General features: G+C 39.5%; 1 protein-coding gene across 1 annotated transcript in view; it reads right to left on the minus strand.

Moving 5' to 3' along the window:
* The window catches only part of RFX7 (regulatory factor X7), a 111,634-nt gene that overhangs the window by 21,832 nt on the left and 62,081 nt on the right, over positions 1–27,721 (minus strand). The window contains exons 2-3 of the mRNA XM_056572382.1: positions 19,793–19,826; positions 1,866–1,948 (exon numbers count right to left, since the gene is read on the minus strand). Coding sequence (XP_056428357.1) covers positions 1,866–1,948; positions 19,793–19,826 — 117 coding nt within the window. The remainder of the gene's footprint in view (positions 1–1,865; positions 1,949–19,792; positions 19,827–27,721) is intronic.

A 27,721-nucleotide genomic window follows, 5' to 3' on the forward strand; every position in this document is an offset into this window, starting at 1 on the left:
ATGAAATACTGAAAATTTTCTAATGAAAGCAATTGTAAAACCTATTGGTTATACATGCTTTACAACATATCAAAAGTTTTCGTATCCGATAGTGCCAATTTAAGATTTGGTCTCACTACACACATTTTAAAGATCTCTGTATAGCCTATACCCTACATCCAGATTATCTCTACATTCAAATTAATAAAATCCCTTCATATTTATGAAAGTTCAATCTGACACCTGTTATTTCTAAACAGTGTTTAAGAGGAAAAGGCTTCACATTCAGATTGAGGCTCAATTCGCAATTTTTTGTGAATGTCTAATGTTTGCATAGGAAAATTCTCCTGATGTGTACATTAAAAACCTTTTTTTCCCCCCAACTGAATTGGAAAGCACAGTTTACATTTTTCAATATACAGACTTCAAGCAAAAAATTTAAAATTTATCTTACAGATTATAAGTATAATTGTTTAAAACTATGAATACTAATAGGATAAAACTATTTAACTATGTAAAAAAAAAAACAAAAAAAAAAAAAACGACATAACTATGTAAAATACTGACCATTACAATTTTATTAGCCTGAACAAGCTCCTGCTGCTTTACAAATGATAAATCCCAGTGTCTTTTGTATTTATTTAATTTAAAGACACTATTACAGACTATTGTTAACTCTGCGCTGAATGGCCAGGAGGAAATATAAAACATGTCACAGTGTTTTTGAAAGCCAAGTTGTGCACCAGTCAAATCCACGTATGGGTTATTATTCATTACCAGTCCTTTAGGTTTTCTGATAAAGAATTATTTAGTCTGCCATTTGCCAAGTATAAGCAGGAGCCTGTAGATAACACATTCACATCTTTATGTTCTTTCAGTGCTTGCATGTGCCATCTACATTTACGGCAGGTGCCAAATCATTTAATAAATATGAAAATTATTTTGCTATTGCTGAGCTAACACAACCACTATTCTTAGGCCATATTTCTGAATTATTGCATTCAATAGACCATTCTAGTTACTATCTTCAGCACCTGTCATGGCTGGTTACAAAGTGACCTGGCACCATATTACTTCCTGCATAGAAAAAGTGTCTCAAATTCTTGGGAGGAATAGGACAGGAGAATTAATTAACATGAAAAGCAGTGTGTCCATGTTACGTAGTATGTTTTTGTTCACAAAGAAAAGAAGAGGAGAATTAAATTCAAAAGAAGTATGATTCTAGTAGAGAAAAAAAAATAAAGGAATAAGCATTTGGCAGGTATGCTGAATGGTTTGAGCATTATAAAACAATAATTATCTGATAAGGTTTTTTTGTGTGCCTGTGGGAGAAATAACTAAAATTACATTTGGACAACCATCCATTAGCCACTTCAAATCTTGTATGTGGCCAGGTTTCCATAAGCAGAAAGTTATTTTATGTAAGGGCTCATTCACATAGGTGGATTTTATGGCAAGATCGCAACATGTTTCCCTCTGCGAGTATGACTCGGGGCAAGTTCTCCATTGCAGATTTTCAACAGCAATATTTCTGCTGTTGAAAATCCATCGAATACCTTCTGTGAACGAACCCTAAAGCTGGTTTCATACAGTATGGTTGTTTTATGAGCTGCATTTGAATGTCTAAATTACCGCTATCACTTCCAGGTTGACTGAAATATCTGATAATCAGGATCCAGAGAGAGCTGGGTGCAAAGTCGTAATTTCATAATCTTAGCTAATATTAGTGGTTGCCACCATTAAATAAACTGAATATTTTAGACCCAGAGTACAAAGAAATTAGATTATAAGAAGTTGTTAAAGTTGAGGACCATTATCAACTGCCTAAGTTAACACTTTGTGACAAAATATTTTAGATATGTATACATAGTTAAATGGACGTATACCTTTTCTCCACATTGCTAGGACCAGAAGGCAGTTGGAGGTAGAGGTAGAGTTTCTCAAGATCTGTAAACTTCTCAACTTCTTGCTACACAAATAAAAACGTGAAGAGCAACAGTTCAAAACATTAAAACATATTCTGTACACTTATACAAAAGGTAGTTCTTTTTATACTTTTAAACTAAACCTCAAACTAAGAAACAGGTAAAATCAGACAGAAACCACTACAGGGGCACCTGGAAGTTTGTGATACAAAGTGCACAAATCTGACAAAGAAGCAAATCTGTTTTCCTCATGTTTCGCCAGGAAGCAGTGGATGTAGCTGAAAGGGCAAGGCTTAGTATTCCATGATGTCAACTATTGTCAGAAAAGGAAGGGTATGCCCCACTTGGCGTATAGACATGCAGTATATGCAGAACTTGACCTATGTCATGGATTTGAAATCAACAGCATGTCAATTCAAGTTGCTGATAATGTGTAAAGCATGAATGTGCAACAACCACTAAAATGCATGTTTCTTCTTGCATCTTTATAACATAACGCAAACTTACAAACATGGGGAAAAAAACAAGACAGTAGGGGCACAAAGAGACAAGATGAGTCTACCTGACGTCTTCTGCTGTCACGGAAACCCATCAGTACCTAGTCACAATGTGGGGTTACCGACTGGAGAGATGACAGGCGCTGCTCCTGTCATGGAACCTCTTGAAAGGCTTACAGGCCCTATGTGATCGCTGATGTTCATTATTGACCGGCTGATAATGGAAGCCATCACTTACTGTCTATGAAACGAGTGCAGCATATGTGACTAACTGAACATGTATGGGCGTAGTGCACTAAAGTCCTGGCAGCCATGCCATACTTTGGTTATTAAAAGTAGCTATTTTTTTTTTACAATACCCAATCTTAGTGCCAAACCCAGGAAATGCTGTAAATTTTTGTGCAAATAAGGGATTACCAAAAGGGATTGGCAAAACCTAAACAAAAACCATTGATAAATTCCCCCCATGGTGTTCAAAGTGCTACACCAGGTGACTGCGTTGAAAACCTATACAGATCGAATTCTCAATTAGGTATTGCTTGTGTACACTGAGTAATACATATATATTTTTAAATAGTCTATTTTTCACAAAATACAAAAACATTGCAATAACACAGGTACATGGAAAGTAAGCATAACTGTACCCGGAAAGACATTTCAGCCTAAAAACACAAGAAAAAGTAAAATTTATACCCCTTAAGGCCTTCCTTAGTAAAGTGGTCAACTTTTTTTTTCTGTTTTTGCACAGTTCAGATGTTGAAACAGAAAAACAAATAAAAAATTATTTAAAAAAGTCAGATCTGTGGAAAAATGGTACAGAGGAAAACTAAAGATAATGTTACAAAAATGAGTGGTCACACTAATCATCTACTCAGCGTTCATAAAATAAAATAAATAATAGTATAGAAGAAAAGTTTTGGGATCAGAATAGAGCAATTCAGAGCACTGTAAAAATAAAGAATATGTTATACTCACTCCTCCTGATCCCCCACAGTTATCACGCCAACCCTCTCAATCATCTTTACATCTTCCTGGTTGATGCTGGGACATGTCAACTCCACATATACTGTCCCACTCAGCCAATCCCTGGCCAAGATAGGTCACAACTATGGGGCTGATGTATTACAGAAACCAGGAAAAACGAAGATGAGTGGGGTTCAGGAACGTCAGAGTGGCAGCTATTTTTTTCACACAGCCATATAAATATATAATTCCTGGACAACCCTTGTAAAGACCCCCAAAGAAAAATTTAATGTACAAATATTTCTACAATGAGAACTTTGTTAGATGTGAAAAATCAGTTAGAAGACAACTCAGGTGTCACTAGTTTTGTCATATTTCTAATTAGTTCTAACAATTGCAATATTTTTTCTTTACTAATGTGTTTTCAGCCACTGCAAACTATCTGCTAACAGATTTATTATACTGCTGACTGTTTATGTATTTGGCAGGAGGACATAAAATGTTGTCCAAATCAAATGAATGGGTTACTCTAGCATAACAAAGCATCAAGTCCTACGCAGACTTTATTTTCATGAACTGCATATTTATAATGACTTCATATTTGTAGAAAACAAGATACTGGGCCTCATTTACTAAGCTGAAACCGACCAGTTTTTGTCTGGTTATTTTGGCGCAGAGTGTCTGAGACATGTCTGCGCCAGTGTGCCCCTGGAAAATCCAACAAGCCCAACATTGCACTGTGAAAAGCCAAAAAAGGGACATGGTCGGTCACAAAGGGGGCGTGGTCGGCTCAAAAAGGGGCGTGGTTTCACAACCCGACCGATTTACTATTGAGTTCACAGAAAATACTGAGGGTAAATGGCTGGAAATATAAACCTAGAAAAAGCTGGTCAGAAAATGTTCCCGACTTTTCCCAATAGTAAATAGAGAGGAATCCTGCAAGTCTGAAACAACTTTTCCCACTAGTAAAAACCCGACACTCTTCGTAAATGAGGCCCACTGACTCTTAATTTGTTTACGTTCTGCAAAGTTGCACTGAATGAAGTCATAGATCATGTGCAACAGACTCAGGGTGCCTCTAAATTTACCAGTTCTTTTTATTTATTTTTTTAAACCCTTATGGACGAGCGCCATAAATGTACGGCGCTGCTAAGTCACACTAAGCGCACAGCACCGTACAAACCCGGCATATCACCCCGGGGGTCCTGAGACGCCCCTTTTCGGCGATAGCCGTGATTCGCTGGTCAATTCAGACCGGCGAATCACAGCGTTTCCAGCCCAATCGGATCTTTAGTGACCTGATGGCCCGGAAAATCTGGACGATTGGTGCTGCCCGAGACAGCACCAATCATCCTGAACGATAGGAGTGAGGTGGCAGGGGTACCAATCCCCGGGGATTGGTCGGTCAGGACTGGACATCTGGAGGGCCACAGTTTGGAGATCACTGTGCAGTGGTCTCTGAACTGTTGCCATCCATACTTTGCAAAACTACAACTACCAGCATGGATGAACAGACAAAGGGCATGCTGGGAGTTGTAGTTGTGTGCCTCCAGCTGTTGCATAACTAAAACTCCCAGCATGCCATTTGGCTGTCTGTGCATGCTGGGAGTTGTAGTTATGCAACAGTTGGAGACCCTTTTTTTTTCCAAGCAAGAAGTGCACCCCCAGCTGTTGCATAACTACAAATCTCAGCATGCACAGACAACCAAAGGGCATGCTTGGAGTTGTAGTTATGTGCCTCCAGCTATTTGATAACTACAACGCCCAGCATGCCTTTTGACTTTCCGTGCATGCTGGGAGTTCTAGTTATGCAATAGCTGGAGGCACACATTTTGATAATAATAAGTGCCTCTAGTGGTTGAATAACTACAACTCCCAGCATGCATGGACAGTCAAAAGGCATGCTGGGCATGCTAGTTATGGAAAAGCTGAAGGCACATAACTAAAATTCCAAGCATACCCTTTGATTAACTGTGCATGCTGGGAGTTATGGTTATGCAACCCCTAGAGGCACTTCATTTCTATCAAAAAAGGTGCCTCCAGCTGTTGCATTACTACAACTCTCACCATGCCCAGTGGGTTTACAGTAAGTTTCCTGCTCCAAGTTTGAGTTGCGGAAAATCTGCCGTGGCTCAAACTTGTAGCGGGAAACGATGTAAACCTGAACGTGTGTGTACGTACTGTAAAAGCACCAATAAACACTGCACTACACTAAAACAAAGTAAAAAGTAGAACACTACATATACACACACCCTTAACACCCCCCCCCCTCCATAAAATGAAAAACATCTTGAACGCCACTGCTTCCTAAACAGAGCCACCAGCTGGTGCCAAATAACTCCCAGCATGCACAGAGAGGCCATTCACTATCTGGGCATGCTGGGAGTTGTGGTTTTGTAACAGCTGGAGGCACCTTGTTTGGAAAACATGGTCATTTAGGCCTCAAATGCACATGGCGCTCTTTCACTGTGGAGCCCTGTCGTATTTCAAGGCAACAGTTTAGGGCCACACAAATTTATTATTTTTTTTCTCCTTTTACTCCTTATGTAAAGGAAAAGTTGGGGACTACACCAGCATGTTAATGTAAAAAAAATAATAATAATTCTACACCAACATGCTGGTGTAGCCCCATACTTTTTCATTTACCTCTTGTGAAAATTAAAAGACCCCCCAAAAAAGTACGGAAATACCCCATATGTGGACGCAAAATGCTATGCAGGCGGACCACAGGGCTCAGGAGTGAGCATGCATCATGGACATTTGAGGCCTTAACTGGCGATTTGCACAGCTTCCCTGTGCACATCACCAGTTTAGGCCTCGAATGTCCATGAGTCCTGCTGTCCGCCTGCAGAGCTGATCATTACAGCGGTGCTGACATAAACACACACACAAAAAAAAACATCCACGTGACCCCATTTTGGAAACTACACCCCTCACGGAATGTTATAAGGGGTGCAGTAAGCATTTACACTCTACAGGTGTCTGACAGATTTTTGAAAGAGTGGTCCGAGAAACAAAAAATGTAATTTTTCATTTGAACAGTCCACTGTTCCAAAAGCCTGTCAAACACCATTGGGGTGTAAATGCTAACAGCACCCCTTATTACATTCTGTGAGGGGTGTAGTTTCTAAAATGGGGTCACATGGAGGGGTCCACTGTTCTTGCACCTAGGGGGCCTTGTAAACGCACATGGCCCCAACTTCAGTACCAGCCAAATTCTCTCTCCAAAAGCCCAATTGCACTCCTTCTGTTCTGAGCCCTGTAGTGCGCCCGCAGAGCCTTTTACGTCCACATATAAGGTATTTCCATACTCGGAAGAATAGGGGTTCCAAATTTTGGGGAGCTTTTTCTCCTATTAACCCTTGTGAAAATAAAAAAATTGGGGTAACACCAGCATTTTAGTGAAAAAAAAATCAAATATTTTCACATTCAACTTTAAGGAATATTTGTGAAACGTGTGGGGTGTAAAGGCTCACTGCACCCCTTGTTAAGTTCATTGGGGGACATGTATCAAAGATTTTACCCCTGTTTTGTGTGTATTTTTTCGCGCAAAATTTTGCGCAAGCCCTTTTTTTGCGCACGTTTTGGTAGAGCATGTCCTCCAGATGTGGCCTAATCGGGGTACCTTGGAGTGACCTCTATAGTACGCATGGATTTATTAACTGTGTACTTTTCCTTTTACACCAAAAATTTTGCCGCACGAGCTGTTTTTTTTTTCCGCAAATATAAGCCATCTTGGATTTAACGTAGCAAGATGCTCTAAATCATTGATTCTATTTTCCAAAGAGTGGATTTAGGAGATTACTATATTTACCCGCAATTTATGAAGCTCATTGCGCTTGATTGATAAATGTAGTGCTTCTGCGCATAATTTAGAATTCGGGAAAAGGGGTAAAATGCTTCTACCATACACAAATAATGTCCCCCATTGAGTGGTGTAGTTTCCCAAATAGTGTGCCATATGTTTTTTTCTTTTTTGCTGTTCTGGCACCATGGGGGCTTCCTAAATTTGACATGCCCCCCAAAAACCATTTTAGGAAAATTCTCTCCCAAAATCCAAATTTTGCTCCTCCTTTTTGAGCCCTGTAGAGCGCTCGCTGAGCACTTTACATCCACATATGGGGTATTTCCATGCTCAGAAGAATTGGGGTTCCATATTTTGGGGAGCTTTTTCTCCAATTACCCCTTGTAAAAATAAAAAGTTTGGGGTAACACCAGCATTTTAGTGAAAAAAAAATAAATCAAAAATGTCATTCGTCCAGCTTTAACGAAAATTTGTGAAACATGTGTGGGGTGTTAAGGCTCACTGTACCCCTTGATACGGTCCTTGAGGGGGTTCAGTTTCCAAAATAGTGTGCCATTTGTTTTTTTTTTGCTGTTCTGGCACCATGGGGGCTTCCTAATGAGACATGCCCCCCAAATACAGTTTCAAAAATTTTTTATCTCCAAAAGCCAAAATTTTGTTCCTCCTCTTCTGAGCATTGTAGTGTGCTTGAAGGGCACTTTCTGTCCACATATGGGGTATTTATATACTGAGAAAAAATGGGTTATAAATTTTGGGGGGCATTTTCCCCCCATTGTAAAAATGAAAATATGGGGTAACACCAGCATTTTAGTGAAAAAATTTATTATTTTCACGTCCCACTTTAACGAAAAGCACCTGTTAAGGCTCACTGTACCCCTAGTTACGTTCCTTAGGGTGTGTGGTTTCCAAAATAGTATGCCATGTGGGGAGTTTTTTTTTTGCTGTTCTGGCACTCTGGGGGCTTCCTAAATGCGACATGCCCCGCAGAAAACATTTCGGAAAAATTAACTCTCCAAAAGCCCATTGTTGCTCCTTCCCTTCTGAGCCCTCTAGTGCACCCACAAAGCAGTTTACATCCACAGGTTAGAGTAAATAATGGAGATTGAGTTTTCTCCTCTACTTTGCTGCTATTACTGTGAAACACCTAAATGATTAAACTTTCTAAAAGTAATTTTGAGTACTTTTAGGGGTGCAGTTTCTATAATGGGGTCATTTATGGGGGATTTCTCTCAGAAAGGCCCCTCAAATCCACTTCAAACTGAACTGGCCCCTGAAAAATTCAGATTTTTTAATTTTTCGTGAAAATTTGAAAAATCTCGGAATCAAATTCATAAGTTAAAGCATCCCAGAGTTATTAATGCCTAAAGTTACACAGGTCAGATTTGCAAAAAATGGCTGCCTCCTTAAGGTAAAAATGGGCTGCGTTATTAAGGGGTTAATCATTTTTTTTCGGCAGTGTACGTCTTAACAATTACAAATTAGTTATTATGCACAGAGGAGAAGATCCCAAGGGTCTACTTTTCTCCCCCCCCCCCAAAAAAATACTGTGCTTTTCAATGGGCTATGCCTTGTATTGCATCACTGCCTCACTTAACGGCCGATTTCTTCAAAAACAATCACAGCAGTCCTCAGGTTGTGTGTATAATTGCATCTTTTACTGAAGTGAAAGGAGCCAAGTAGTAATACTACACACAACCTGAGACAAGTTGTGTAAACAAAATGACTAAACATTGCTTTAAATCTGCAGCTTGAAATCCTGTGCATCAAATATATATATATAAATAAATCTATCTATCTATATATAATACTGCACGTGTGAATACACCCTAAGGGCAGAGTCACATGGGGCGCATGTGCAGCATATTTCACGCTGGCGGCAGTCACAGAGGGACTGAAAAGCTGACTTCTGTATGCAGCCAGGTAGCTGTGTGTCCGCTCGTAGAGGTGGATTTCCCACTGTAGAAATCTGCCGATACGAGTGGACACACAGAGCTACCAGGCCTTAGCTGGGAGCACACTCTGGAGTCCCTCTATGACTGCTGTTGGCGCATCTGCAACATGAGATACGCTGCAGATGTGACCCTGCCCTAAAGGGGAAAAATGCCCAGACAAGTGACAACTGCCCCAGTCAGGGGTGTACTGGGTTAGGTTTCCTAAAACCAATGAGTGCTGTACACACAGCAAACACAAATGCAGAAACAATAAAATATAGTTTCTGCTTTCTCTTGTGGATGTGTCATACAACCCACAGCTGCACAATTTCATGTGCATAAAAACATGGTGGTCTAAAATATTGTTCCCTTTGTCCGCCTGCTGCCACCTCCATGGACAGTTCCTGACATACTACTCTTTGCTTCCACCTATGTCTGAGTCTGACTGGAAAAAGTTCAAAACCCCCTCTATGGTATACTGCTGCTGAGGTACTGGAAGACTTGAGATTTTTGAATAGAAGTAAATCACAAATCTGGATAACTCACTGTCACCAGTTAATTTGAAAAACAAAAAAACAAACCAACCAGAATACCACTTTTACAAGGAATCTGAGCCCTTCAAACTGCTGACAAGGGTGGGGACATTAGTTTAAATATACCTTAAGGTCATGTTGCATGACTAAATGTCCAAAGCATCACAAGTGGTATAAAGAGGATCCTTCATGCCAAGTGACCAAAGCTTTGTCCAGACCCTCCCTTCCATCTGAGTGACAGCTGTAACATCCAATCAAAAGACCGCTAGAACTGAAAGGAGGGGATGGGGACGCACTCTTCTACTTCCTGGGCACTTGTGATAGAGGTGTCTTGGGTGCTGTAGTATTTTATTTTCAGCCATGCAATCACACATCATTTAGCTGCTTTTTGCTTCATAGACAGTCCACCAAAACAGGAGCATCTCCTAAGCAATATTTACATGTTCGGAAAATGTGTGGAAATTCCACACATTTGCCCAACCTGGCGGGCACTAGGACCGCTCGGAAATGTGCCGTCTCATAGACCGCAAAGCATTTACTTGAGGCCTTTGCAGAAAGAATAGACTTGTCTATTCTTTCTTCGGATGCCGGAATCAGAATTCTGTTGTGTGAACAGTGCAGCAGAATCCCAATAAATTAAATGGGACTTTGCTGCAGCGGAATGTGCGTGCGGAATATTCTGCACAAGTGCCTACTCTGGCTCAAAGAGAGGGTTCTAAATAGGAGAACCTCCACCCTCTTATGTGGTCTATACAGTGGGGATCAAAAGTTTGGGCACACCAGATAAAAATTTGCATTAATGTGCATAAAGAAGCCAAGGAAAGATGGAAAAATCTCCAAAAGGCATCACATTACAGATTAGACATTCTTATAATATGTCAACAAAAGTTAGATTTTATTTCCATCATTTACACATTCAAAATAACAGAAAAAAAAATGGCGTCTGCAAAAGTTTGGGCACCCTGCAGAATTTATAGCATGCACTGCCCCCTTTGCAAAGCTGAGACCTGCCAGTGTCATGGATTGTTCTCAATAATCATCTGGGAAGACCAGGTGATGTCAATCTCAAAGGTTTTAAATGCCCAGACTCATCTGACCTTGCCCCAACAATCAGCACCATGGGTTCTTCTAAGCAGTTGTCTAGAAATCTGAAACTGAAAATAGTTGACGTTCACAAATCTGGAGAAGGCTATAAGAAGATAGCAAAACGTTTTCAGATGTCAATATCCTCTGTTGGGAATGTAATTAAGAAATGGGAGTCATCAGGAACAGTGGAAGTTAAAGCAAGATCTAGAAGACCAAGAAAAATATCAGACAGAACAGCTCGCAGGATTGTGAGTAAAACAACTCAAAACCCACGTTTGACTGCACAATCCCTCTAGAAAGATCTGGCAGACACTGGAGTAGTGGTACACTATTCCACTATAAAAGAGATACTTGTACAAATATGGTCTTCAAGGAAGAGTCATTAGAAGAAAACCTCTTCTATGTCGTCACCACAAAAATCAGCGTTTGAACTTTGCAAATGAACATATAGACAAGCCTAATGCATTTTGGAAACCAGTTCTGTGGACCGATGAGGTTAAAATTGAACTTTTTGGCCGGAATGAGCAAAGGTACGTTTGGAGAAGAAGGGGAACAGAATTTAATGAAAAGAACCTCTATCCAACTGTTAAGCATGGGGGTGGATCAATCATGCTTGGAGGTTGTATTGCAGCCAGTGGCACAGGGAAAATCTCAGGAGGAAAAATTGATTCAATAAAATTTCAGCAAATTTTGGATGCTAACTTGATGCCATCTGTGAAAAAGCTCAAGTTAAAGAGAGGATGGCTTCTACAAATGGATAATGATCCTAAACACACCTCGAAATCCATGGGGGATTACATCAAGAGGCATAAACTGAAAGTTTTGCCATAGCCTTCACAATCTCCTGACCTCAAAATAATTGAAAATCTATGGATAGACCTTAAAAGAGCAGTGCGTGACAGACAGCCCAGATATCTCAAAGAACTGGAATACTTTTGTAAGGAAGAATGGGCAAAGATACCTTAAACAAGAATTGAAAGACTCTTGGCTGGCTACAAAAAGCATTTACAAGCTGTACTACTTGCCAAAGGGGGCAGTACAAGATATTAACTAATACAAACTTTTGCAGACGCCATTTTTTTGTTTTCTGTTATTTTGAAAGTGTAAATGATGGAAATAAAATCTAACTTTTGTTGACATAAGAATGTCTAATCTGTAATTTGATGCCTTTTGGAGATTTTTCCATCTTTCCTTGGCTTCTTTATGCACATTAATACAAATTTTTACCTGGGGTGCAAAAACTTTTGATCCCCACTGTATGCCCTACTAGGGGATATGGACTCTGGAATGTTTGTATGAAACAACACTTTACTGTCATCATAAAACCCCTTCATTAGATTAATTTAACCCAAATATAGCTGAAAAACAGAAACAGTCTGGCTAATTTCACACTACATCAGCAGTATCCACTGGACATATAGGCTGGGGAGAGAGGGGAAGGACCTTGACCTACACCTATGAAAAATGCCACATGCAATTTGCCAGTTGCATTCTTTATTCTGCTATTCCATCCAGCAGACAACAACGCTTACATCCCTAACAGAGTCCAAAATGACACACTTCTGCCTCTGTCTGGGTAAATGAGAGTTGATCTTGGTCACTTATCTTTAAAGGAGCCTTGTAGACATTGTCTAACACAGTGTGAAGACACCCTAAGTAATTCCACATCAACATTCATGGTATATCAATAGGTAGGGGGAGATTAGTAAAAGCCAGAAACTACTGACTCCTTTTATCTCTGAGGAAACAAAGGATCAGATGGGCTAAGTCCAAGCGGCACAACCCTTATTTAATGTTTTGTGAAATCTCAGCATGTTTTAGGAAGGAATTGTGTCATTTCCCAATAACTGCAAAAAAAATTATTTTATTATTATTATTATTATTTATTTTAAGGATAAAAGGACATGTTCTGATTTTATATACAGGAACTCTCATGCAGTAATAGGTATATTCACTATAGCAGTGTTTTGTGTGCCTGCAGCTGTTGCAAAATTGCAACTACCAATATTCTGTGAGTTGCAATTTTGCAACAACTGGAGACACACTGTTTGGAAAACAGTGTCTTTTAGCTTTTAGTTTAAAAGAAAAAAATGATGCAAATAAAATAAAATAAATATGAGTAAAAACAGATTTTTATTGTTTTTCTACACAATGGCTCAGTTCTCAATTGCACCATTATCTCCATTGATAACTACTGTGTAAACAAAACCATACAGACTGCTCTTGTTTAAAACATATACTGCATAGAAAGCGATTTCAGAATGCACTTTATCCAATTGGATTTCATCTGCTGAGAATCTTCAATTAGACTGCTCAGCACATTACAAGTTACAGGCACTAAGAAATTATAGAAAAGAAGGTTTATAATCTAACTAGATAATCCTGCATATATGTAGGATAGCTTAATCACTGTCTAGACTGAGATTATGATGGTTAATGCCAGGGCTAGAGAAATTAGAAATATAGACTGTGGAAAAACAAATTAAAAAAAAAGGGATATGAAATGAACAATACAACACAACCAAATACAAATAAGTTTTGCTGAGGTTTTAGTGGTATAATGAAAAAAAAATAATAATAAAAATTTACAATCATGCTTGAATTTGTCATATTAACCCTTCAGAGTGGTGCCAATTTGATTTTAGTGTTCACACTGCTATCACTGATACGCTGAATATTCCCTCCATGATGCACACCTGTTTTCCATTCTCTTCATTTCAGGGTGCAGTGCCAAAGCTGGGTTGTTTGTCAGCAGTACTAACATCTGGACTTCTTTTCCCTTACTTCTCGGGCCATTCCCAGCACAGCACATACTCTGCTATACCACTACATAGTGCTGGAGAAAGTGCACTTGACTGAGCATGCTATCACTGTGCTAGATTTACAGTGCACTACTAGGGGGCATGTGGGGGGAGAAGGTGGCTATGTGGGGAGAGAAGGTGGCTATTCTATTCTATTATATTTATGGATGGTTACGGATGGTAAAAGTTAAGAAGGAAGTCTCAGTACCTGAAACCTCCACCACTTCAAGGGATTTCCAAACAGCGCAAATGGACTATGGTGAGAAGGTAAAACACTTCAAGATCTCCCAATACTGTAAAGTGTATTATTATTACTTCTAGAACAACGCGTTTCAAGGCCTGGACCGGCTTCTTTGTCAGGTTCATAATCGATGAAACTTTATTTGTAACCTTGTATAACTTGTTCAATTAATTGTTTGGGCAATTACAGTTTCTATAGTGGAACATTTATTTTGTGCCTTATTGCAATGTTAACTACACCTGTTCAAACCAAATCATTGCAACTAAAAATCTATCTATCACTTAATATTCCTTATTCCTAGTACTGAATATCCATATGGCACGATCAATTGGTGTGAATGAAAAACATGGTGATGCAAAAGTGGACTTTTAAACATGTCAACATGTTAAATAAAACGCCTGCTATGCCAACAGGAGATCACAGAGATATAGATGGATGGCACTGTGCATAAATGTACTCCTATGCAATAAAGGGTTTGGTGTTCTGAGAAAACCAAATTCACATTTCACTTCCCTTAGCTATAGACAGCATGATCAATGGCTGGAGGTGGGATATTTCAGATCATGACTGATCACTAAAACTAGCCAGGAGAAGTCCACATTAAGCAAATTCTGTACCCTCTCTGTCTCAAGAGATTAAAACAGTCTCATAATATAAGTCTATAAGACCATTTCGGTATCAGACACAGAACAGGGAGAGAAGCACGTTTTCCAGTAGTGATCTATCGGCCATAGTATGAGTGTTCAGACCCAGACCGATCAATACTTTCGTCATGTCACTAAGACACTAATGTTTTTTAAAAACTCAGTTACCTTTTAAAAACAGTCCAAGATGCACCAAATTTATCAAAAGGTATGCACCTCTGTTTTATTTTAAACCATTATGGTGTGTTCATAAAGATCATAAAGATCAGGGTGGTGTTTTTACATTTTGCAAGGTGCCTATATCTAGAAAATATATGGAAGTTTAGGCTCAATATCAGGTTTGTCAAAAAAATATTTTTTTTAACTCTGCTAGTAGCAAAAGGGTTAAAGGCCACATATCTAGCCACAACCACATTTATTTTAAAGCTTTAAAGAAAATCTGTCATCAGTATCACCTGGACTAACCTGTCAGTAATGACAGGTAGTGCAGGTGACACTGATGACAACTGTACTCTCCTTGTCCCTTTCCGTGCAGTCGTTCTTCGGTAATCTTCTCTGGTATCTTCAGCTCCGAGCTCGGCTTGGTGACATCACTGATGCTGTTCTCTAGCAGCAGGACTAAGCAGGGAACCGCAGCAGTGACACCACTAAGCTACGCCCATGCTGCAAGCCGGGCCCGGAGCTGAAGATCCCAGAGAACGAATGCATGGAACAGGACATGGTAAGTCATCAGTGTCATCTGCACTACTTGTCTGTTAGTTAGTGCAGGTGACACTGATGACAGATTTCCTTTAATACAACTAAAATGAAAAATAAAGCATTTTATAAATATATAAAATAAAAAAAATGTCCAATTGTTTAGTGTCTATGGCCGACATTTATCATTGTCGTTAGACTGTTTTTTGTGTCTAGAAAATGCGCAAAAAAGGCGCAAGCAGGGTTTATTTGTACCTTTTTTGTGCTTTTTGGTTTACACATTTCTGTTGACTTTGAGTTGCAATCCACTGATTTTGGCAATACACATGATATGGAAGGGTTTTATGAACTGTGCCTTTGTGTGAAAAGGCGCAAAAAAGGCACAAAGCCACTGAAAAGTCCCTAAAACTACACCAGACCAGACTTAGCTTAGCTTTTTGGTGTATGTGAAGAGAGAAATTTCAGAAAATGTGACCTGCACAAAATTTATCAAATGCTCTGTGACCATTTAATAAATTTGGTGTTCCTACACATTACCAGCACACAAAAAAATGTGTAGAAAAATGCTTCACTAACACCTACAATGATGAATGCTTCACTAACACCTACAATGATAAATGCTTCACTAACACCTACAATGATAAATGCTTCACTTACACCTACAATGATAAATGCCGGCCTATGACTCGTTATGCAGACTTATCTGCTTTCATGGTAAACTAAAAACAAACCCTGTGTAGTCGAATCCTGAGGTCACAGTGCTTTTCAACATTTTACTTAAATGTACTAGGATACAAACTACTTTATTTCCATAGCAACAACATATTTTGTGGTCTTAACTCACACTGGTCATTGTCCCTCAATGGGGCTTAAAATCTAAATTCTTCATAAAACTAAAAGGCACCAATACACAAATTGCAATTGTTCAAACATGTTAACCAATAGTCGGATAAAAGATCTTTCATTCAGAAAAAGGCCTTTCTTTTACAAACAATCTTTTAGAAAAGAATGTTCTCAAAGTGTTTCCAGAATATGCCTAGAAATATAGAGGGGCATTTATCAAAAAAGGTAGAGGTATTTTTTTTTTGCTTATCTCTGTCGCATAAATTGTCGCAAATGCGCCAAAGTAAATTATCCTGCGACTTTTTGACAGAATCCGAGCAAAAGCAAAAATCTTGCTGACCACTAAACGTAGGGAAGTTTGCCCGATGTCACTTTGCAGTGGTATTGAATTGATCATAGCCTAAAAAGTCGCATCATCCATAAAAATACTGCACACGAAAGCAAACTTTTTCCTTGCTTTCTGATGGCTCTTACCTAAGCATTCAGACTCACGCAGGAGAGTCTGGGCCGTGCAGCACAGGAGCCGCCAACCCTGACTCTGGTCCCGGCGGCGTCTAAAGGCTTAGCTTCCTCTGCACCTCTTCCCTCACTGCGAGCTGGCCCCTCCAGCACGATTCTAAGTATTCCTCCTCCAACAGAGCTCAGCACTGGGAGAAGGTGGTGACTTAACCCCACCTATGGTCTGACGCCGTTAATAAACGGCACAACCGTATTGCAGGTGTATGAAAAGAGCTCAGGAATGAGCTCTCTTCATACTGGCTGATGCTGGACATCACCGATTCGTGTGATGTCCGGCATTAACACTTTAGACGTCGTGATCAACATTGATCACGGCATCTAAAATGCCTAAAACATATGCCGGTAGCTCAGTGGAGCTGATCGGGACACCTGCGGCAAAACCCGCGAGGCCCCGATCTGCTGAGGGGACGAGCGGAGGTTCCCTACCAGCCTCCAGCTTGTCCTATCGGCGGTCGAATAATGCTGCAGCCTTAGCAGGCTTTAGTAATGGAGCACCGATAACACTGATCAGTGCTGAGCAATAGGCTCCTATAGCATTTATCAGTATCTGAATTAGGGATCGACCGATTATCAGTTTGGCCGATATTATCGGCCGATATTCGAAATAGCCGATAACTTATAACGGAATATCGGTATAAGTTACGGGCTATCGGCCTAAAAGGTCACAGATTATCGGTATCGGACGATCCCTAAACTGAAAAGTTCCCATAGGGCAATTATTTCTTAATAGTGTGTCTGCAGCTGTTACTAAACTACAACTCTCAGCATGACCAGACAGCCTTTCGCTGTCCGGGAATGCTAGGAGTTATAGTATTGCAATAACTGGAGGCACACTGTGTGGAATTAATTGTCCTATGGGAAATTTACAAAATTTACCAAAAAATAGTAAATATGATTAAATCATACACTAAGAAAATAAAAAAATATTTGTGGGGTGGAATTTTTAAAAAAGCACCAATTTGTAACTTTTGTGGCCTCCTGTTTCTATGCAGTGCACTTTTCGTTAAAAATGACACCTTATTTTTATTCTGAAAGTCCATACGGTTACAAGGATACTCAATTTATATGTTTTTATTTTTTATTTTAATACATATAACTACATGCACATTATGATAAGAACTTTCTTTCTGAGGTGAGTTTTCAAAGTTTTTATTTCATGCACCAAATTTATCAATCCTGTGCGACATTTTGATAAATTAAGTGCACAAAAGCAAATGCAAAGCAAAAAAAAAAAAATAATAATAATAATCGCTTTCCACTAGCCTTACAAAAGAAAGCTTTGATAAATTCTGCTCATAGTTCATTCTTCTTCCACTGTCATTGATCATGAACTGACCATTCATGGACAAAATGTTAATGGATGTGTCTGCAAATCTAAAGTGTATGGCCATTTTCAGATTATTTGTAAAGCCTGGGAGGAAACAGGAAACATGCAAACATACAAATGCCAAACAGATGTTTCTTTTGTGCACATTTGAACCCAGGAGCCCAGTGCTTCAAATTAACAATGCAAACATCAGAGCCACCATGGTCAGTAATAGAGATAACAAAATAATTTGTGTACAAAGTCCACTAGTGCAGTATGTTTTTAAACAAGATGTTACCATGGATTACTGCATGTCACTGTAACTCCAACATAAAAGGAGTTCTCGAGGATTGGAAAAGTTATCCCCTATCCTGAGTGAGGATAGGGGATAAGTTTCAGATTGCGGAGTTTCGCCCGCTGGGACCCCCGCGATCTCCCATACAGGGCCCTGGCAGTCCTCAGAAAAGGGGGAATGTCGACCACCACACAAATCGGCAGCTAACACACCCCCTCAATACAACTCTATGAGAAAGCTGGAGTGCTGCTTTCGGCAATCTCCAGCTCTGCCATAGCGCTGTATTGAGGGGGGAGTGTCCTCCGCCGCTTCATTCGGTGGTCAACACATGCCATCTGGCAAGAGCGCAGGGGCCCCATATGGGAGATTGACGCACCACTACCCCCCACAATCTGAAACTTATCCCCTATGCTCAGGATAGGGGATAAGTTTTCCAATAGTGGACTACTCTTAACTTCGCCTTAAAACCACTTTAAAACGACTTGAATATATTTGTATGTGACACTAATAGTGTAACAGCAGTGTTATACACATGTTTTGAGGCTCATTTCATTGTCAATTCGTGGAGAACTTGGTTAAAGGGGTATTCCAGGCAAAACCTTTTTTTTATATATATCAACTGGCTCCGGAAAGTTAAACAGATTTGTAAATTAATTCTATTAAAAAATCTTAGTCCTTCCAATAGTTATTAGCTTCTGAAGATTTCTGTCTAACTGCTCAATGATGATGTCACGTCCCGGGAGCTGTGCATGATGGGAGAATATCCCCATAGGAACTGCACAGCTCCCGGGACATGAGTCATCAGAGAGCAGTTAGACAGAAAACAGCAACTCAACTTCAGAAGCTAATAACTATTGGAAGGATTAAGATTTTTTTAATAGAAGTAATTTACAAATCTGTTTAACTTTCCGGAGCAAGTTGATATATAAAAAAAGTTTTGGCCTGGAATACCCCTTTAAGTTATAAAAACACACACAAAACTGGATGTGGCGCTGTTCTTTAAAAAAAAAAGTAGCTACGTTTCTGTAATCCCAGGTAGCTTCTTTAAATTGCCAAAAATATTACACTTATTTTCGGATGTAGAAACTTTTGGTGGATCACCCAACAATCTGTCTATAGGGTCTAACAGGTCTTCACCTAAGTAAGTAAATAGGGAAATGCTGTAATGATTCTTTGGCAGCCTCTTATATCCCCTTACTATTCATTAAAGTAGGCTCTATAAAGTTGCCTATACACATTAATTGAAAAATTGCTAAATCTGCTTACTATCTAATGTTTGGGGTCCTCCCAACTATCTGTTGGGGAGAAAAAAGGGTCAGGCATGTTGGATTACAACTGCTCTATCCTACTGATCGAGCAATTGTCTCTCTCAGCTATATCTCAACTGAAAACACGATTGTTTGGCCAAGCCAAACATTCCATGGTACAGGGATCGGGAGTAATAGTTGTCATTCAGCTGACAGCTATTCAAGGTATATGGCCACCTTTAGGGCAAAAGGATAATATAGGTGGCTAAATTCCCCTGCAGCAGCTTCATACATTAGGATAGAGACGGGAAGGTGTATGTATTTTTAAGCAGTTTTGCAGCTTTATGTTCATTTACAAATGTATGTTCAAGCATAGACAGAGTCAACCACTAAACAGGAACAGTAATTATTATTGGACTATAGTTTATGATATTCATAATAAATGGATGGCAATAGGCTCACGATTTTTTTTTTTACTCACCAAAATGCACTCCACTTTTGACTGTATGGATTTACTGCAGAAAAGAAAAAAATAATATTAGTCAGGTTAGATTAATTAGACACAAACTTTTTTACAGATTTTCATAAAGGTATGCATGAACCCACTGAAATGCTTAGTGGCTCTTTAGGCTTCAGGCTTAGCAATTTTTCCTAGACCACACTCTTCCATGGGTTGTGTCTGGTATTTTAAACTAAGCTCTACAGTGAGCTGCAATACCGAACGCAACCTGTAGACAGGAGCTTCCTATTTTTGGAATAAAGTAGTCCTATTAATCTAATACTAAACAACTCAACACTATATTCCAGATCTATGTAATATATAGAGTGAGTGGCCACCAGCTAGTATCCACAGAAAGAGGCTGCAGCTAATAGCCTGCAGTGCGATGCAATAGCACAGCACTGAACATTGTTCACAATCTGTTTCAGGTAGCAAAAAAAATAAAAAATAATTAAAATAATAATGTTAATAAAAGGAAATAAACCCTCCCCCCCCCCATTAAAGTTTAAATCTCCCCCTATTCCCATTTTTCAATGTAAAAATGTAAACAACAATAAACAAACATATGTGGTATCTGTGTCCGGAAATGTCTGATCTATTAAAATATAACATTATTGAAACACATGGTAAATGGTGTAGATTAAAAAATTAAATACCAAAGGCTAGAATTGCTGTTTTTTGGTTACTTCACATGCCAAAAAATGTATAAAAAGCCTTGTGATTAGAAAAATACAAGTGTTCGACTATGTTGACAACTGAAATCCTGCTATTCCGATTAAATTCCCCTCTGCAAAGATTATGGCTAATTTCTTGCAGGTTTGCTAAATTTGAGCTGAATTTTTTTGAAATTTCTAGTTTTCTTAAAACACATAATTCTGCTGAAATTTAAAGCTCCATTCGCTTGAATGGGATTCCGCAGAAATTGAAGACAGGTCTTTAAATTTAGTGGAATGCGGCATTGCTGCAGAGGAAATTCTGTATGTGAATGGGACAACGGAAACCCATTGAAATTCCGCAGTGTGAACATAGAGTTACAGGTATCAGAAGAGGACAATAATAAGCAAACTAATAATTTTCTTACAAAAAGTTAGAGGGACATTTATCACTGGAGGTAGAGCCTTTTTTGGGACAATTCATGAGGTCTGGAGGTTAAACAATTTTGTGTAAATACTCTTTGTGGGAATTTTATGGTAATAAATTTATCAAAATTTGGGAGATCCACTATAAAAGGAAGCCAGAGGGCTTACCTCTGCTTCCCTGGTGTCCATAGCTCTGTGATTGATAGAGCCTGGCTGGACTAGGCTCTATCAATGGATCGTAGAGCACACAGATCAATAGAGTTCAATAGAGTTCTATTGATCTGTATAAGGAATCCAATGATTCCTCCTAAAAGTTTAAAAGAGACAAATTAACCCCTTCCATATTAAATGTTCAAATCACCCCCTTTTCCTATATAAAAACATGTAAACATAATAAAAATAAACATTTGGTATCGCTGCGTGCGTAATTGTATGAAATATTAAAATATAACATTATGTATCCCGTATGGTAAATGACGTAAATGTAAAAAAAAAAAAAAAAAATACCAAACCACAGAATTGCAATTTTTATAATATCCAAGAAAAAAGTTAAAAATGATTAAAAAGACAGATCAATACCAAAATGGTACCGATACAAAAAACTGATTATGGCCCCAAAAAATTAGCCCTCATACAGCCTCATATGCAAAAATATTTTTGTTTTTTAAAAAGCTACAGGGGTCAGAAAATGGCAATACATTTTTTTTTTAAAGTTCTGAATTTTTTTTTAATTTGTAAAATATGATGGAAACTATACAAATCTGGTATTGCTGTAATCAGGCTGGCCTAAAGTATAAAAAAAAAACATGTTAGCTGACCACAAGGTAAATGGCGTAGAAAAGAAAACCACCAGATTTGCTAAATTATCTTTTACTATTTCAATTTCCGTCCACCAATATTTTTTGTTTCGGAGTATATGTTATGAAAAAAATTAAAAGGTATCATTATAGTAGTTATTTATGGCTATTATGGGGCGAGGAGGAAAAAACAGGAGTGTAAAAGCGAAAATTGGCAAGGACAAGTGGATCGTCATGAGGGACAAGTAGATTTTGCTCTGTTTTAGTCCCGTGGACAAGTAGTTTTTTTAATCAAATTCCCACACCCCTGCATTATGATAAATAGGTCCCATAAAAGCAAAACCAAAGTAAAAAAAAAAAAAAGCTTCACAATGATAAATGTCCTTAATTTTTTTTAAGGTAGTAAAATAAAACAAAACCTATATAGGTTTGGTATGGTTGTAATTGTATGGACCTACAGAATAAAGATACAATGTCATTTTAACAAAAAAAAAGTCACTGCATATTTGCTTAAGTGTAGGCGTTTTGTTACATTTTGCCCACAAATAATGCTTGGGGGCTTTGCTGTAGATTATGTGGTATAAAGTACAATTTATCCAGCAAACAACAAGCCCTTGCATGGGACAGCAGATGCAACCCCAATGAATGAAACCAGAAAAATTGAAAAATCGATGCAGCATTAAAGGGGTAATCCGCTGCCCATAGACTTGCATTGAGGGGGTGGGGCATGACGTCATGAGGGGGCGGGGCTATGATGTCACGAGCTGCCGGCACCGGCTCCAGCATTCGGAACAGTTTGTTCCAAACGCTGAGCAGTGGAGTACCCCTTTAAGGGCTTAAAAAAGCTTTTTTTATATGCATGGAAGTCACCCTACAGGTCCCACTAAAGTTATGACAAGGTTATACATGTGAAGCTGCCCAAAAACTTCAGCAGGGTTTCACATGTTCTACGTGACAGATTTATTTTAACAGTGGATCAGGCTGCTTGAAAATATGGTACATCTTTCCACTGTCTCGTAAAATTTTCTATCGTTAAATAGCTGGCCTAGTTTTATGCCACAATTGTGCCAGATTTTTTGTGCAAGCAGTGTAAAGGGGTATTCCAGTGGAAAACTTTTTTTTTTCCATATCAACTGGCTCCAGAAAGTTTAACAGCTGTATAAATTACTTCTAATAAAAAATTTTAATCCCTCCAGTAATTATCAGCTGCTGTATACTACAGAGGAAGGTGTGTTGTTCTTTTCTGTCTGACCACAGTGCTCTCTGCTGACACCTCTGTCCATGTCAGGAACTGTCCAAAGTAGCAGCAAATCACCATAGCAAACCTCTCCTGCTCCAGACAGTTCCTGACATGGCCAGAGGTGTCAGCAGAGAGCACTGTGGTCAGACTGGGAAGAATTACACAGCTTCCTCTGTAGTATACAGCAGCTGGTAAGTACTGGAAGGATTAAGATTTTTTTTTTATTATTAATTTACAAATCTGTAATTCACAAATAAAAATAAAAAAGTAATTTACAAATCTGTTCTAAAACCAGTTGATTTAAAAAAATTGGTTTTCACCTGAGTACCCCTTTAATATTATCTTCTAGTAAGAATGTTTTGCAGTTTTTGCAGTGTAGCTTAGCAAATCCCATTCACAAACAGTATGGATCCTATTGCATGCCGCTATAAGCAGCCAGCGTGCCAAATTCTAATATGAATAGGTGAAATTCATGGTCAAAATCCCCAGCAATGCCATTCACATTGTAGCAGATTTCTATACTAGTTCCACATCATATATTTTATACAGTTTGTGCATACAGTATAATAAAGAGCAGAATCACTGATTTAAGACATATGGATTCACATAATAAAGAGTATAGCAGAAACAGCCACCATAAATATGTCTGGAGGGAAATGTATCTGTCCAAACCCTTCCTGTGTGAGACACTTTATTAGCATATTATTTAGACATCTAGCAGCGTGTCCTCTGGATACCTCTATGCTAATTATATTGTATGCCAACTAGAAAAAGTGGGTTAGGTGGTGAAAGCTATAATATGCGTGTACATGGGCCTGCCTTAACATAGATATATGCAAAGCTTACAACTACATAAAACAACATTTGGAGATCCCATGCTTCACCTACAAGCTAAAGGGATTCTGGCTCTCCATATAATGTTTTGCCTTGGGTAGACAACTGGTTTCCTTCAGACTTGCTGACCTTCTTTTACTGCAAAAACAGCCTGAGGACTGTGAGGGGATATGCTGCGGCCAATTGAAAGATCGTCAAGTCTAGAAAAGTGAATCACATAGCAACCTCTACTTGGCTGCGGCTGTTTTATCTGGCTTGGAAACAGATTTATTGCAGAGTTGAATTTCAAGTGTGACACTAGAATTTCTATGTAAAAATCGGGGGAGCAAAGATATGACCCATCCCTGTTTGTTTGTGACTGCTGCTAATATCACATCTGCCCCCATGGGTGGATCTAAAAACAGACAACAAAGCATGTGATTCTGCAACTAGAAATGTAATGTTCCGGCTATGTTCACTTTATTTTAAAGCACGTTTGAGCATTGAATGTGGATAAGTCTACACTACTGAGGAGATTTATCAAAACCTGTGTAGAGGAAATGTTGACTAGTTGCCCATAACAACCAGATTGTTTCTTTAATTTCGTAACTCCTTGAGGACGGAGCCCATTATAACCCTAAGGACGGGAGCATTTTTTGCACATCTGACCACTGTCACTTTAAGCATTAATAACTCTGGGATGCTGTTAATTTTCATTCCGATTCCAAGAATGCTTTTTCGTGACATATTCTACTTTATGTTAGTGGTAAATTTTTGTCGATACTTGCATCATTTCTTGGTGAAAAATTCCAAAATTTGATGAAAGAAATTAAAAATTTTGCATTTTTCTAACTTTGAAGCTCTTTGCTTGTAAGGAAAATAGACATACCAAATAAATTATATACTGATTCACAAATACAATATGTCTACTTTATGTTTGGATAATAAAGTTGACGTGTTTTTACTTTTAGAAGACATCAGAGGGCTTCAAAGTTCAGCAGCAATTTTCCAATTTTTCACAACATTTTCAAAATCAGAATTTTTCAGGGACCAGTTTAGTTCTGAAGTGGATTTGAAGGGCCTTCATATTAGAAATACCCCATAAATGACCCCATTATAAAAACTGCACCCCTCAAAGTATTCAAAATGACATTCAGAAAGTTTGTTAACCCTTCAGGTGTTTCACAGGAATAGCAGCAAAGTGAAGGAGAAAATTCCAAATCTTCATTTTTTACACTCGCATGTTCTTGTAGACCCAGTTTTTGAAATTTTACAAGGGGTAATAGGAGAAAAAGACCCTCAGAATTTGTAACCCAATTTCTCTCGAGTAAGCAAATATCTCATATGTGTATGTCAAGTGTTCAGCGGGCGCAGTAGAGGGCTCAGAAGGGAAGGAGCAACAATGGGATTTTGGAGAGTGAATTTTGCTGCAATGGTTTTTGGGGGCCAGAACAGCAAAAAAAAAAAACACATGGCATACTATTTTGGAAACTACACCCCTCAAGGCACATAACAAGGGGTCTAGTTAGCCTTAACACCCCACAGGTGATTGACGGCTTTTCATTAAATTCAGATGTGTAAATGAAAAAAAAAAATTTTTTCACTAAAGTGCAGTTTTCCCCCCCAAATTTACCATTTCTACAAAGGGTAATGGGAGAAAAATCCCCCCAAAATTTGTAATGCAATTTCTCCCGAGTACGGAGATACCTCATATGTGGCCCAAAACTGTTGAAATGTTGAAATACGACAGGGCCATGAAGTGAGAGAGCGCCATGCGCATTTGAGGCCTGAATAAGGAATTTGCAATAGGGGTGGACCCGGTTACAAGGATGGGGCTTGTCTCCACCAAAACCCTACAGCAGTGTCTCCCACAGGGTGCCTCCAGCTGTTGCAAGACTCCCAGCCTGCCAGGACAGTCTATGGCTGTCCAGCAACACTGGGAGTTGTGGTTTTGCAACAGCTGGAGGCGCCGTTTAGGAAACACTGCCGTATGAGACGTTTTTCTTTTTTATTGGGGGGGAGGGGGGGGGGGGCGACTTATTATTTGTTAGTGTAGTGTTTTTAGGGTACATTCACACAGGCAGGGGTTCACAGTAAGTTTCCTTGAAGGAAACCCACTGTAAACCTGCCCGTGTGAATGTACCCTGTACATTCACATGGGGGGGGGGGGGGGGGGCCCAAGGGGGGGGGGGGCGCTCCAAACCTTCAGCTGTGGCAAAATGACAACTCCCAGAATGCACTGACAGACCGTACATGCTGGGAGTTGTAGTTTTACAACAGCTGTAGGCACACTGGTGGGGAACCACTGAGTTAGAAAACAGACTCTAGCTCAGTGATTCCAACCCATGTGCCTACAACTCCCAGTATGTACAGTCTGTCAGTGCACTCTGGGAGTTGTAGTTTTGCAACAGCTGGAGGCACAAGGGTTGGAATCACTGAGTTAGGAAACAGACTCTAGCTCAGTGCTTCCCAACCAGTGTGCCTACAGCTGTTGCAAAACTACAATTCCCAGCACGGCCAGACAGTCAGGGATGCTGGGCGTGTAGTTCTGCAATATCTGGCCCTTCAGATGTTGCAGAACTACAACTCCCAGCATGCCTGGACAGTCTGGGCATGCTAGGAGTTGTAGTTATGAAACAACTGGGGAAGAACAGTTCAGTTCGGAGACCGCTAAGTAGTGGCCTCCAAACTGTAGCCCTCCAGATGTTGCAAAACTACAACTCCAAGTATGCCTACACTGTCCAGATATTGCAGAACTACATGCCTAGCATCCCTGACTGTCTGGCCATGCTGGGAATTGTAGTTTTGCAACATCTGGAGGGCTACAGTTTGGAGACCACCATATAGTGGTCTCCAAACAGTGCCACTTCAGATGTTGCAAAACTACAACTCCCAGCATGCCCAGACAATCAGTGCATGCTGAAAGTTGTAGTTTTGCAACATCTGGAGGACCACAGTTTAGAGACCACTACACAGTACTCAATAACTTGAGGGACCACTGTAAAGAAAGACATGTGTTACTGCAATCCTTTTCTGTGAGAAATACTTAATTTTCTTGAAACATTTCAGGGGTGCCAACATTTACGGCCATGACTGTATATAATTTATTATCTTCATGGTTCAATATAGTTGTCTAACATGTCTGTTTAAAGGGGTTCTCCGGCGCTTAGACATCTTATCCCCTTATCCAAAGGATAGGGGATAAGATGCCTGATTGCAGGAGTCCTGCCACTGGGGACCCCCGTGATCTTGCACGCTGCACCCCGTTTAAAATCAGTCCCCGGAGCGTGTTCGCTCCTGGTCTGATTATTGTCGATCACGGGGCCGGAGCGTGTGATGTCACGCTCCGCCTCCCTCAATGCAAGCCTATGGGAGGGGGCGTTAAAGCTGTCACACGGGGCCTCACACGGGGCGGAGCCTTGACGCTCCGGGGACTGATTTTAAACGGGGTGCAGCGTGCAAGATCACGGGGGTCCCTAGCAGCGGGACCCCCGTGATCAGGCATCTCATCCCCTATTCTTTGGATAGGGGATAAGATGTCTAAGCGCTGGAGTACCCCTTTAAAATGTTGGCTGGTTTTGAATAAGTCAGTTCACACAATGCTCTGGAATCTCCGGCGGAATTCTGCATGGAAATTCCATATGTGCAAATGTGGCCTAACTTTCAGGATTGAACTGAAACAGATATAAAGTTATAAACCTGGAGAACCCTTTAAGAAAAATCTTAGCAGTCAGATTGAACGTGAAGCTTTTTGCATACAAAAGAGATTATTATAATTTTTTATAAAATGTAGCTGTCATACACAGAAGAACGCTTTCAAAATGCCCTTACTGAATGTTTTCAGTAAAATATGAATACATCACTGAAGCAACGACACCTGCTGGTTAGAGATTGGAATTACAGTAAGGCAAGACATTAAAAAACATCATTTCCTGATGTCAGCTACAAACAATTTGCATAAATCAATAGCTTAAGGAAATAT

The sequence above is a fragment of the Hyla sarda genome, chromosome 4 (assembly GCF_029499605.1).
Source record: "Hyla sarda isolate aHylSar1 chromosome 4, aHylSar1.hap1, whole genome shotgun sequence".
Taxonomy (NCBI): domain Eukaryota; kingdom Metazoa; phylum Chordata; class Amphibia; order Anura; family Hylidae; genus Hyla; species Hyla sarda.